At 43.0% G+C, this 14428-nt stretch overlaps 1 protein-coding gene across 1 annotated transcript in view; it reads right to left on the bottom strand.

The window, feature by feature from the left end:
* The window catches only part of STK39 (serine/threonine kinase 39), a 105476-nt gene extending 92736 nt beyond the window's left edge, over positions 1-12740 (bottom strand). The window contains 3 exon segments of the mRNA XM_081872183.1: positions 11978-12065; positions 12067-12153; positions 12156-12740. Of these exon segments, the coding sequence (XP_081728309.1) occupies positions 11978-12065; positions 12067-12153; positions 12156-12203 (223 nt within the window). The 5' untranslated portion in view covers positions 12204-12740.
* Positions 12741-14428: the final 1688 nt, after the last annotated feature.

The raw sequence follows: 14428 nt of genomic DNA on the forward strand, positions 1-14428 counted from the left end.
ACTGCAGTTTCGCTTGCTTACCTTATGACTGGATTTTTGAGATATTGCTTATAGGGCTTGCTAATATGATTTTTTGCAATTTCTGTATTATTTTTCCCTGCTTATTTGTACTACTTTGTTCTCCGCTCCAAGATTGAAAACATTCAGTGAAGTGCAGGATATAAATACTGTTAAGTAATAATACTTATTATTGTAAGTATTTATAATACTTAAATAAGTATTATTTAAATAAGTAAATACCTACTTATTTAAATAATACTTTAACAGTATTATTTAATACTTTGCAGTATTTCTGTACAGCAAATAAAGTATTTTTATTTTATTTATTTTTATTTTTGTAAAGTGTGCTGGTGGTACCTTAGGCTGTAGCATGGGCAGTAAATCAAAATGACAACCATCAGAAAGCTACCTCCTCTCCAAGAGGGGGCAGGAGTCAAGCTAAAGGACAGAGGAGTGAGAAGGCAATGTGCATTCCAGCAGACTATTTAAGGGGGAAACGGCACCTGGAAATTGAGCAGAGTTTGCCCAGCAGCAGAGAAGCCAACACTTAGTTGGTCTGCCTATACACAGTAGCCCCAAAAAGAGTATGGTGAATCAAAAAATCCCTTGTTCCCCCTTGTGAGAGCCGAGAGGCAAGGGTTAAAATCCACCTCTGATGGAGGGATTTGGGGGGGGGGTTCCTCTCTCTTCCCGTCTCTTTCTCTTTTTTGTTGTTTATTATTCTTATTTAGTGTTTTTTAATTGGATTCTATGTTGAAAAATTTCAATTTAAAACAAAAATAAAAAAGGAAATCCTTTGTTCACTACATTGGGATGATACCGGCCTATGTTCAGGGTTGTTGTAAGGAACCCCTTTTGAACATTTGAAATCACAGCGGACACTCGGTTACCATTGCGCTTACTTATTATTCTGCAGCAGAACTGTAAACGCACTTGAAACTAAAGTGCGCTCAGGAGGGCTGTTCTCCCAGGACAGCTGATTCCTCTCTTGCAGCATATGACTAGATATTCAGTTGTCCCTCCAAAGCCAGTTCCATCTGGCTGTGGTTTCCTCGGACAACATAATTAGTAAGGAATACTGCAGCTGGTTACAAATGCAGCTGTGAGGAAGAAGAATCCGGCCACACTACCCGGTGCCAAACTTTGCAGAGCCAGCACTGTCCAGGCTGACATTGAGACCAAGCGTGCCAGAACAGAAGTTTGGGCTTTTACTAAGCAACGTTAACTGTGGCATAACGTTAGTGGTATTTGGTAGGGAAGCTACTAATTCAGCAGCTGGCCATACGAAGGGGGTTTTGTGAACAAGAAGTTGGGGGAACCAAGTTCCCTTGACTTTTAAAAATTAATTATTGATTCATTATTGAGGGAGGACATCGAGTTCATGGCGTGCTATAATCTCAGGGAAAATATTATGAAGATGATATATAGATGGCACCTTACTCCAGCAAGACTGGCAAAAATGTACACAAATAGATCACCTATCTGCTGGAAAAAGAAATGGGATCTTGTTTGCATATGTGGTGGAACTGCATAATTATCCGAGACTTCTGGAACAATATTTATGAAGAAAAGATATTTAAACTTAATTTTTAAAAAAGACCAGAAACCCTACTTCTAGGCATACTGCCAATAGAAATAGGAAAAAATATAAAAACATTGTTCATGTATGCAATGACGTCAGACAGAATATTAGTGGCAAGAAATTGGAAAAATGAGGCAATACCTACAATAGCGGAGTGGCAAGCCCTAATGATAAAATATCTACAGCTAGCAAAGATGACAGGGAGAGTAAGAGATCAATAGAAACAGAATGTATATAAAGAATGGAGAATATTTAAAGAATATCTAAAAAATTATTGTAAGAAGAATGTCCTGGCAGAACTAGCGTGATTCTTGTAAATAAAAGGTGGAAATGATATTATGTTTGGACTTACGAAAATAATTAAGTTAATTTGAGACTGTGCATTATAAAGGAAAGAATAGATATAGTAAATGAAAATATTTGGAAGTCTTTTTTAGCTAATTCTCAGTAATGTTTTTGTTCTTTTTTGTGAGTTTGTAAATACAGTATGATATGGTATTTACATATATGAAATGCATAGTATTATGTTTTTTGTTTGTTTTTCTCTCTTTTTATTTTCTTACATCTTTATTTTCTCGCTTTGCGTCTGTATTAAATGTTGTTGAGTTTGGATATTTTTAAATTTAAATTAATAAAGATTTAATAATAAAATAATAATAATAAATAATTATTATTTTTGTCGGGTGGCAGGGCTGGAACAGATATATACCCAATGCCTGAGTCAAAATCCACCTATAATCTGTAATCAATAAAGTTGTGGCCATTTCTAATCCAGATTGTTGTCTACTTGATTTTATTAATCATATCTTACATTTAGCCACTGCCCGAGGAGGTGGTGGCACTGTGACTGGGCCCACAACAAACAAACTTTGTGGTGTGTTCCCCTACCTTTTCCCCCAGAATAAAAACACCACTGGTCATATGGATGGCTTTATTCACACAATTGCACCAAGATGCAAGTAAAGCATGCGGTCCTCACTAGGGCCACATTCACAACCATCATTTAGAGCTCAATGATGCTACTATTAACAGTCCTGGCTCCCCCCAGGGAATTCTGGGAGCTGCTGAGAGCTCTTCAGAGAACCCTATTCCCCTCAGAGAGTTACAATTCCCAGAGTTCTCTGGGAAGAGGGAATGATTATTAAACTATTCTGGGAACTGTAGCAAAACTAAGACAAATGTGCACCCAACCAAGCAATTCCACTCTGAGATTTCCACCACTTAGTCTGGCGACTTTATTTTCGGGTTCAGGTAGGGTTTCAAGTTCAGAAGACTTGGCACCTGACATCTACAGGAGAAGGGAAAGGGTTGCAACTTGATGGCAGAGCATCCGTTTTGCATGCAAAGATGTCTCAGGTTCAGTCCCCATCATCTCCACATAGGCAGGGTTCGAAATCCCCCAGATGACAGGCGAGTTTTGTGACTGGCGCGGGTTCAATTGGGACCACGTGGAGATCTCTGGATACCAGGTTGGTGATTGACATCTCCATCTGGCTGGCCCTTCCAGCTTTTTTTTTTTGCAGGTAAGCAGAAGAGCTTATTTATTGCATTTATATCACACCTTTTTCTCCAAAGAGTACAGGATTCGCCCTGCTCCTCGGTTAATCCCTACAACAACCCTGTGAGGTGGGTTAAGAGGCTGCGACTGGCCCAAGGTCACCCAGGGAGCATCATGTCTAAGTGAGGATTTGAACCCTGATCTCCCAGGTCCTAGTCTGACACTCTAACCACTACATCACATTGGTTTCATAGAGTACTTCTGCTATGGGGCAGTTATATAAATTAAGTAGATAAAAAAAAATACGGGGAAAGCAAATTGTGACTTTGAGGAGGATCTGAAATATTTTCCCTGGCGCTCGGATTTATTTTATTCTGGATTGTTTGGTGTTTTAATTTGTTGTAAACCGCTTTGAGATTATTATTTTTAATATAATGTGGTATTGAAATGAAATGAATAAAAATAAAAATAAATTCCACTGCCAAAAAAGGGGGGGGGGGCATCTAAGCTTTCTATTGTGGTGACCGTAACCTAGGTTTAAGTAACCATTTTGCAATTACAGTAATGAATATATCTGAGTTTTTAACGCTACATGGATGCGAGGGAATCCTGTGTCTGAAAGCCTGGCAATCCACTGCTAGTCCGTGTATAATTCACTGTTTCCCAAACTTGGGTCTCCAGCTATTGTTGGACTACAACTCCCATCATCCCTAGCTAGCAGGACGAGTACTCAGGGATGATGGGAATTGTAGTCCAAAAAACATCTGGAAACCCAAGTTTGGGAAACACTGGCAAATGATGCAGAGCTGGGTGGATCACTGGATCTGATGCAACTTCCGATCTTCTTCATGATACATTTGCTCCCATCTTAAAAAGAAAAAGATGGTGTTACATGACAATTTCAGGCAAATCTTCATGCAAGGCTTCACAGGAAGGGGAAATCAAGAGTTCAAAAATGCCCTGCCTTTGAGAAAGAGGAAAAAAGGCTGTAGCAGATTTATGGGCAAAATTCTGAACTATGAGCGTATTTCTGTTTCCTTTACCCGTCTAATCCAGATTACCAACCCCACATATATGTTTTTTCTTCAAAACAGAGGTGGCTGTAGCAGCAACAGGACCTATATCACCACCATGCAACGTGCTTGGAATCAAGACTACCTGCTCATCTGAGCAACAGTCAAAAACTATACTTGTACCTGCCCAGTCTCTCACAACCATATTATCCTCCATGCCACTTTTAGCACTTTCCTATAGCTGGAGAAATACAGCAGTACTTTGGCAACAGCATCTACAACTCTCCCTCCCATTCAGGGCCCTGACTCTAACTGGAAGGGGGGAAAGCAACAGCCTAGAGTGGAGGTTTCCAACCTTTTTGAGTCCACGGCTCCCTTGACCAACTGCATTCTTTCTGCGAAACCCCTGTGGGGCTCTGGAACCCAGTTATGTCACCCCTTGCCTGCCGAGCTGGCAGCCTCTCACCCTTCTAACACCCTCCCTCAGCCTCCTATCCTCTCCCCTCTCCTTAGGAGTCCTCTGGGCAGCCACAGCTGCTGCCCCTGGTCTCTGAGCTGCACCCCCTGCCCCAAAGAGAGGTGCCTCCTCACATTGCCACAGAGGGCAGAGGCACCATTTCCCTGGGGAGCTTGTAGCCAGGGATGCTGCAACAAACAGCTGTGGAAGCCTTTGGAAGGCAGAGATGCAAGAGGGCATCAGAAGAGGGTGGGAAGGAAAGAGGGACAGAGGCCAGTGTTGCCCACAGCACCCCTGACCATCATTCAAGGCACCCCAGGGTGCCATGGCACACCGGTTGAAAAGCACTGGCCTAGGGGAACACAGTGGGCCTCAACTATAGGCAAGGCTAAAGTAATAAACCTGAGAACTAAGAGTTTACATAACTAGATTATTATTGTAAGACCTTAACAGAGTGATCCAACACCAAAACACTGGCAGTGTCAGCCATCACAATGTACACAGCACAAAATGAACGAACTAACATTCTGCCGTTCAGGTCATGCCTGCAGATAGTGGCAACGTTCATATTTCTCAAATGGTTTAATACCCAAGCTGCATGACTAGGAACAAGCTACAAAAACCTCTGGGCTAGCATACTCTCCTTGTGTCTTCCCACACTGCCAGCAGAAGTTCAGAAGCTTTTGCTTCCACTGTTAAGCTTTTATTTCATTTATTAAATGTTTAGTCTGCCTTTCTTCCCTGATCACAGCTTGCCGTGTTATCTGGACACAGAATGGCCATTGACATAAAACTGACCATAGTTTAAAAAGACACCATGGTCTGAAGCAGACTTGTTTGCAACAAACCATAATTAAAGGTAAAGTCCGGACAGCACAACAAACCGCAAATTATCATTCCCTTATGTGTTCACGTTATTACTCCACGGTCTCAAGGCAATTTGCATTAATACAGCAGAAATATACAGACTACATACTATACAATTCAAACAGACTAAAAGTAGTTGTACTGAAAACAGTCACACAATACAACAGTATAATCCACCATTAAAACAAACCAACAAACCCCACAGGCAAAGTGGAGGCAAGAGCTTCCAAAATCCTGCCCCCATGTGGAAGGAGGTATGAATTGCACACTGCTCCTGCATATCATATTAAACCATGGTTTAGTGTGACAGGCAAACATGGCTGCTTACTTCAGTTGTGAACTCCTGCTTTTGTATTATTCTCAAAGGAAGTTTCATCCTTACATTAAGGCAAAGAAGCACAGACCTCCTTAACTTTTTCTTCATGGGATCATTAGCAGACTGGAGCTATCTCTTCCCAGGATGCCTCTGTCAGTTGCAAAGCAACAACTATATCCTCCTCTACGGAGTGGAGAATTCCAGAAAATCTTCATACATTTTTCATCAATGAACATAATCCTCCTTTGGCAGGGAAAACTGAGAGATGCATTCTTATCAAAAACAGCCACATGTAAACAGCAGTAAGAAAAAACCCTCAAATAGCTCTCATAGGAGCCCTTTGTTCTTGTGCGTACAGCAGTCTCACAAACTTGGGGGAACGACTCCATACAAGGACAGCAGCTTTTAAAATAATCAGTAAAACCAAGTTGACATTTGTTAGAGTGGAATGTTTTATTCATGTAAATATGCTGACATAATCAGGAAGCTGAACTGAACTGCACCCTCAGAAAAAAGGTATGTGCACAGGTATGTGCTTAATTTTACCTGCATGAGTAAAACGACTCACAGTGAACTCTCGCCTGTGTACAAACAGAGGATGCTTGAAAGGCTGGGACCTCATTGCCAGTTGTCAAGCCTGAAGCTCAGGGTATATACAGCAATTCAAATATACTGGCCAAGAAGCAACAGCTTGAATGCAGGAGCTAATAGACTCTTCCCGCCCCCTTAAAGTCACTCCTGAGTGTTTAACCAAAGCCTAAAAATAGAAAAATGCTGTTACCTCCTATTTAAGCTGCAAGTAACCTGCTGGTCTGCTAACTGTATTAACAGCTCCCTGGGAGGCTTCACTTTAATCCACAAGTGAAATCACTAACTCCTCAAGTAACTATAGTGAACTACAGGGCAAAGAGCTACTACTAAAGTGGGAAAATATGGCAATAGGTAAGCTGGGCAAAACTCATCTAGCTGAAACTTTATGAACGCCTTTGCTCAACCCTGCAAGTTTGATGCAATGACAACAGTATGCTAGGAGCAGCTTTGCTTAGTCCAGGGAATAAGGAAGGTTTCCACTAAGGATGAAAGAAGGAAAGGCCTTTGCTATCTTACTTTCCCGCGGTTTCTAAAGGGAGAGCAGAACCTCCCAACCAGATTCCCAAGGGTCTTGGATGCTGCCTGGTAGCCCTTTTGCCAGTACAGTTCTAGTACACTAAACTACGCCAGCAGACCTTCATACACAGAAAACCTGTGTTTTGTATCTATTAAATGGACTACTGGGGTCCCGATTTTAAGAGGATGGATATAATACAAAACCTGTTGAGGTGTGTGTGGCATCTTCCAAAAAGTACTCAAGAGTGTATGGGATGGTGGGCTCAGTGATCCATCCTCCTCCTCTGGTTTCTCTTTGCTCAGGCCAAAGGCTAGCTTTATCAGCATCCTGTTCACACAGTGGCCAACCAAACGCCCATGGGAAGCATTAAGAAGGACCTAAACGCAACCGGATTCTGCTCCCTTGCAGTCCCCAGAAACTGGTATTCAGAGGCATGTACCTCCTTTGACAGTGGAGATGAAACATGGTCACCCTGGCTAATAGTCGTTAGCCTTAACCTCCATGAATTTATCTAATCAAAGCCTCCGAGTTGGGTAGCCCTCACTGCCTCCTTTTGGCATGAGCCGTATGCCGGTAGTTCAATTTACGCTGCATGAAGTAGTTTCTTTTATCAGCCCTAAATCTTTGAACACTTCACTTGGCCAGATGTCCAGAAGTTCTAGTGTTATTGAGGGGGTGGACTTTTCTCTATCCCCTTTCTCCATGGCAGACATAGTTTTATAATCTTCTATCATGTCATCTCTTACCTTTTCTCTAAACTAAAACTGTTAGAAAGTATTGTTAAAGATACAGTAGCCAAGCATAGAAGAACAAGCCTCGCTGAAGCAAAGCCAACATGGCTTCTGCAAGGGCAAGTCCTGCCTCCCAAGTCCATGGCAGTTCTTTGAGAGTGTCAACAAGTGTATATAGATAGAGGAGATCCAGCTGACCTTGTGTACTCAAGACATTCAAAAAGCTTTCAATGAGGTACCTCATAAAAGACTTCTGAGTAAGCTTACTAGTCCTGGAATGAGAGGGGAAGCTCTTCTCTTGTGCATCGGGAATTGGTTAAGTAGCAGGAAACAGAGAGTAGGAAGGAGTAGGCAATTGATCACCTTATTCTCCAGGAGTTTATCTAATACTGTTAAAAGAACGTAAGGCAGAGTCCTACTAGATATGCACCAGTAAGGTATTCAAACCCATTAACAGCAATGGGATATTTGAAGCCAATTGTCAGAATGAGGGCTTCCCCAAAGAAAACTAAAGACCTAGAATAAATTATGTCTAACTGCTGCAGTGGGTACACACTGCATGCTCTTGTTGTAAGTATAAAGCATTTAAGAGCCAATTCAGAGATTACATTATCTTGACCTGAAAATGAATGCAATGCAAATTACACAAAAGGAAACAGAAAACCAGCAGGTAAGTGTCATCCGGATTAGACCAGAGAAAGTTAAAATCCATTCCTCTGGCACTTTTAGCTGTCAAATATGCTTCCATCAGGAATCACAGTTGTTACACTAGTCTGATCATGCTTTTAAAACAATCTTGCAGGTAAGGCACATTTAATCAGGACAAGCATTTTACAAGACTCTCTGCACAACTACCTTGCAACTACAATAATAAAACTGTGGTTTTTTTGTGGCTTGTCACTGCTTTTACTTCTCTTAAGTTAATTCAAAAGGAGCATTGCTCTGGATTAAATTAAGATCCATCTGGTACACCCTTCCAAAAATGCAACTCAGAGAGACATGTATTATAACAATGCCATAAGTACTGAACATCCACGGCTTCAAACTAAGCCAAGATCAAGAATCTTACATGCTCATGTTTGCAATGAATGAACCAACTAATTGCACCGGTTAGGGTTTTCAGACCTAGTGCCTATCATAACATCAGCATAATATAATGTATTTAAAAATATTTATTAAAAATATGGTAATTATGAAACCCTGAGCAAAGATCCAATTTTGATTTAAGTTACCTTTATTCTCACAAGTTCAAGATTGCACTATTTCTGTTTGTTCTTCTTTGAAAGGTGAATATGCTTAGCTCATATCCAAAGCTGATTTTCACACTAGTTTAAGCCTTCATCTTCCTCATTTTGTAAGCAATACGTAATACAAAGAAGCTACAAGTCATCGTACGGAATTAAAGGCCCAAGATTAAAAAAAAGTTGCTTTTAAAAGTTTGATTATATTAAGCAACACTCGAAGGGATAGCATTTGGTTTAAATGAAGTCTGGATTTAATATAAGGACCCAAAATATTAAAAATCTACCCTAGCTCTCAAAAAATATAATTCAGAACCCCCTATCAATCAGTTTAAGCCCGATTCTCTTGGTAACCCAACTTTTTTTACTGTATTTGTTATTGTGCAAACTATGAATCTGTTCTCCAAAGAGTATGGTCATTTGATGTCTCTAGTCCACTACCAGATCTTATACCTAGAAAGCATGGGGCACTTAAAGTACAGTCCTATCCATGTGTTCAATGGTGCTTACTTCCTAGTAAACAAATCTTGCTTAGAATTAAGATGGCAGCACAAAACAGAAATCCTTCATTTCACAACTCCCTAGTCTATGAATGTAAGTTTTATACCACGAAAAGTGTGTGGGCTATGTGGCAAGAGAGAATGTGCCAAAACTGAACAAAGACAGATTTTTGTTACAAGCCGGTATGTTTTAACTGTTGTGGCAGCCAAGGAATGTGCATGCTTGTTCAGTGATTTTCTAAAGTTTCCTATTTAATTCAGATTTTGTTTTCTTGGAGAAAGAAGTCACCTTGATTTAAATAAAGACAGTCTGCAATTCATTTAAAAGTCAATGGGATTTTATCCTGCTTAGCTTACTTAATAAAATGTTTATTAAGCATTTTGGAAAAAAGGACAAGTGACAAATTACAGCTTCACTTATGAAGCACATGGGACTAGGGAACAACTACCACGGAATTCAAAAGAATTTACTTCCAAATAAACACACTTAGGCTACCACTCTAAGAAAGTGATTCACTGATTTCTTGCAGAGGCTTGTTTAACTCCTACCATGATGCAGCAGTCTCTGAAGAACATGGCCAGACATGGCTGGCTCTTACATTTCACAAATTTACAGAATTGCAGAGTTTCAAGGGACCATGAGGATCATTTAGTCCAACCCCCTGTAATGCAGGAATCTTTTTGCCCAATGTGGGGCTCGAACCCACAACCCTGAGATTAAGAGTCTCATGCTCTACCAACTGAGCTATTTCCAAAAGCAGAGTGTCCATTTGCAATGTAAGTTGTGTCAACACAAGGTCTCTAAGGCTAACCGGTCAGAAACCAAGCCAGACCATCACCCAGAAAAAAATTCTCGTTTTAATTTGCTTTTTAAAATAAATCCCTCTCTGAGGAAAAGTTGAGCGGAAGCCACATAATGAACATCAACTGGCCCCAATAAAGATATTATTTTACTCTCCCTGCAATGTTCTCTGTCAATGAGCTGATCTTTAAAAAACAACTTAAACTGGTGCCATAAATGTTGGAACGTATAGTTAAAACAGAAAAGTACGGTCCTATATCTCTACCCAGAAGTAAGCCCTGCTGAGTCCAATGCGACTCTGTTAAGTGTCCCCAAAATCTTGATGAAGAATGTTAAGTGGACAGTTTTACAAGGTGCTTTTGATGGTCTTCTTCCCCCTGGACGATGAGGATGCTGGCAATCCACAAGTGGGGCAGCTGCAGAATACCTCCCTGCTCCAGAAGCAGAAAAGAGGAGAGCTTAGGCACCTTGCTTGCACAGCATCCTTCAGCTATTTCAGTGCCATGGCTGTGAGAAGGCCAAGAAAGAAGTAGGATGACAGGCAGCAGGACAAAAAGACTAAAAAATCCAAAGGACAAAAGGATACGGTTTCTCTTTTTAGCAGTCCTTAGGAGGCTTCAGGAGACCACATGAAATACAGACGCACATCTCAGCAAGTACAAGAGGGGTGCCAAAACTTCCTAAAAGAGAGTCTGCTCTCTTCTTTTCTTTAAATGCCCATTTCAGCAGTTCTGAGGCCATCAATATTAAAAACAACTGCAAGAGATACTGGAGGCAGCCCTACCCCACTGCTGGATGCGGCCTAGCTCACAAAGAAATGACACTCCTGGATTTGGAGTTTTGTTGCATTTGCAGGCTTTAGCCCCGTTATCTCTCTCTATAAACCAGACTTGCAAAGCAACTGATGCCCAGAAAATAGCATCCAAGTCACCCCCTAGGCTTATTTAATTAACTTCTTGGGGAACGTGAAAGAAACAAGAAACAGACCCAACCTACATGGTGCTAACATCGCTGTAACACCAAACGAGCAGATTATTAAACTGGGGAAGGTAGAAAGATGGGCACTGGCATTAAAAAAACTTAAAGCAATAGCTATGCCATTGCAAAAGAAACCTACTTAAAGAGTGAAGAATATGTTAAAGGGGTGGGGCACGGATGGTACGGAGGGGAGAGAAAGGAGAGCAGTAACTGAAGCCCTTGGCCAGGGCACTGTGCAGAAAACTGTCATCTAAAACTGATAGACGTGACGTTTCTGGATGCAAGAGTGACGCTGCACCTGGAGAAAAGGAGTTGGAGGGTGGGGGCGGGGGGGGTGGACAAGAGAGATTCAGGGAGGCCGGGGTGGACTTACATCTCCCCACTAACAGGAGAGAGAGAAAGTTGGGAGCCAGAAAGGCAAGAAGTGCCATGGCAACTTAGGAGGCCGGCAGAAGCCGCAATGCTTAAGGGAAAACTCCGGGGAGGCGAGGTGGGGGTGGGGGAGAGAAATCGAGAGAGCAAAGGGGGGGGTGCTGATGCCCCACCCCTCAATGAAGGCAGGCAGGCAAGAAGCAGGGGAGCCGGCCCTAAGTGTTCTAGAACGAGCCGGGCTCCGTTCTCCTCCCCCGGATCATGGAACGTTGCAACAAGAGGAAGCGAGATGAAAGCGGCGCTGTGCAAAGAGCCGGTGCCTGAAGCAGGAGGAAGTCAAGTTTGCAGCATCGGGCACTGCAGTGCCGGGCGCATCCGCCGCAATGAGAGCCTCTGGGCTGGGGAAGCTCAGGGAAAAAAAGCCGGTAGGCCCCAAAGCCGGCTGACGAGGCATCCCCGGCACCCACCCGCCTCCCCCTGAGCCGCCGCTCCCTGCTACACGCGCCACTGACCGATCACCTCCTGCAGCTCGTAGGCGTCCCGGCAAATGGGCCAGCCGACGGCGGGCGGCGCGGGGGTCGGGGGCGGCGCAGCGGGCGCCGGCTGGGTCTGTTGCACCGGCGGCTGGGGCTGGGGCGGCGGCTGCTGCGGCGGCGGCGGCGACGGCTGAGGCGACGGCTGTTGCTGCTGCTGCTCCTGCTGCTGGACGTGAACAGGCGAGTCGCTCTGCTCCGCCATGATGCTGCCGGAGCGCACAAGCGGCGGCCACCTCCTTCAAACTTCCCTGCCAGCAGCACCTTTAACCCTCATCCGCAGCTCGCTCATCCACTCCCTCCCTCTTTCCCATCCTTCCTGCCTGCCAGCCAGCCAGCCGCGCGGTGGGGGAGGGAGCGCCCCGAGGGGGCGGAGGCTGAGCTGCTGCTGCTGCTACACGCGTTAGAAGCAGGAGCAGCCCTACGCAGTCGAGAGCAGGAATTGATCCGCTTGGCACAAACCATAATATTGAGGAGGGATAGTTGCTCAAAAAGAAAAGAGAGAGGGGTCAAACCGGCCCTCCCGGGAAGGAGGTTTGCAAACGACGCTCCTCCTCTCCGCCGAGAGGATGGGTGCAATAATAACGTTTAAGGGGCCCGATCCTCTTCTTGTGCATGCTTACTCGGAAGCAAGTCCCAGTGAGTTCGGAGGGACTTCCTCTCAAGCAAGTGCACAGCCTCGTTGTGGGAATGAACAGGTCTCTTTGGGCATCGCAGGCAGGGTTTTTTATTTCTTTCGTTTCTTTTTGTTACTATTATTACTTCCGAGTCAGCAGGCATTGCATTCTGCTGCATAGGAAGGCGATGGATGAGAGGAGCGGTTTTATGCGGTTTGTGACTCTTCGTCGGCTCCAAAAACGGGAGCAAACCAAGCATTTATTTTTCCCTGCCATGCGGCCCTGACCTGTTCAATTCAGGTCGCTTACTGTTCAATACACTTCCTTAAACATCCTGCCGCACACAATGTGGGTCGCAGAGGAGCGGATAAAAACTTTCTTGTTATATATGGACAATCAAAGCCGGACGTTTTAAATCCAAAACGCTTGCAAGAAAGGGACTACAGGATGACTGTTACCTCTCAGGTTACCGAAGCACAAAAGCTTCATCTTGGTTCCTGCCCACTGTGGTTTGTGGATTTAACTTGTGAAAGATGCCTGTATGTACGTTATACAGTAACTGTACGTACAAGGTTACTTTCTGGAGCAGAGGAGGCTCGTGTGGACCATTTAACATGCGTAACATAATGTATTATACACAAATGTTGGGTTTTCCCACAGGACACCCCCTAATTAGCAAACTCCAGTGTTTGCACAGTTGAACAGCAATAAAATGGAAGGAAGATTTTGCATTTAGTATGTGATTGTGCATTTATTCTGTAAGATGTGCAGTGCCAACATTATGCAGAAATTTGAGACTGATATTACAGCCTCAGTACTCTGTATATGTTGAGTTTGAAACCTAGGCCTCACAAACTTGCACAGTATGTCACTGTTTTCATAAGAGACAGTGCAAATACCTTTTTTTAAAGTCTGGGAATGTTGTTAACAGCACTTGGGCCATTTTTTAAAATCAAATGTACATTTCTGACAATGTACCTTTTCCCCTTAAATTTATTGGTGCTAACATTCAGAAACTTTATAGTTTGTGGCAGTTCTGTTTAAAATTGTTCATGTGACAGAGTAGGTGTATCTCATTTTCTTTTTGAGTGAATCATGCCTACTCGTAACTTTCAAGAAGTGATGATTCACATCACACTGTTCGTTTTCCCCTAAAAATCCCCCAGTCCAATAATTCCATTTTCTTGTAAGTTACCTTTCCTACCTATAGTGACCCATTAATTCCATCTTCTTTCCATTCAGCCCACCCAGCTCTCATTTAAATTGATTTATTTGCAGGTCTTGAATTAAATTGCTGTGCTAAATATACTATAATAAAGATTTTCAGGAAAATTATGGCACCTGAATTTAAAATTTCCCACTGCTCACATGCTGGAGGAGCAGTAGCCATGCTCACAGGTGAGAATCTACCACAGTATTATTATTTCTTTTACGCAATAGGAACCATACAGAAGCAGACACTGCAGGAAGTACAAGGGTCAACGCAGGAACACGTTGCCAAATCCAAGGCACAGGCTTGACAAGGAGAAACAATGAAGAAAAGCTCTTCTTACCATATGGATGCAGAAGTAGAGTCAGCCATCCCATACAGGGATCAAACTTGCAACCTTAGCATTACCAGCACCATGCTCTGACCAACTGAGCTATCCATATGTCTTCATGGTTGAGTAACATCAACAAAATGCCATGTCTTTAGGATCAGAGGAGAAGCTTTCCCGATAAGAGGGTAAGTGTCGCAAGCAACCAAGATATTGCTGTGTGGCAGACGCCTGCATTTGGCGATGAAGTCTGTACAAGAAATAGTATAACAGAC

The sequence above is a fragment of the Podarcis erhardii genome, assembly GCF_964252035.2.
Source record: "Podarcis erhardii genome assembly, chromosome: 1".
Lineage (NCBI taxonomy): Eukaryota > Metazoa > Chordata > Lepidosauria > Squamata > Lacertidae > Podarcis > Podarcis erhardii.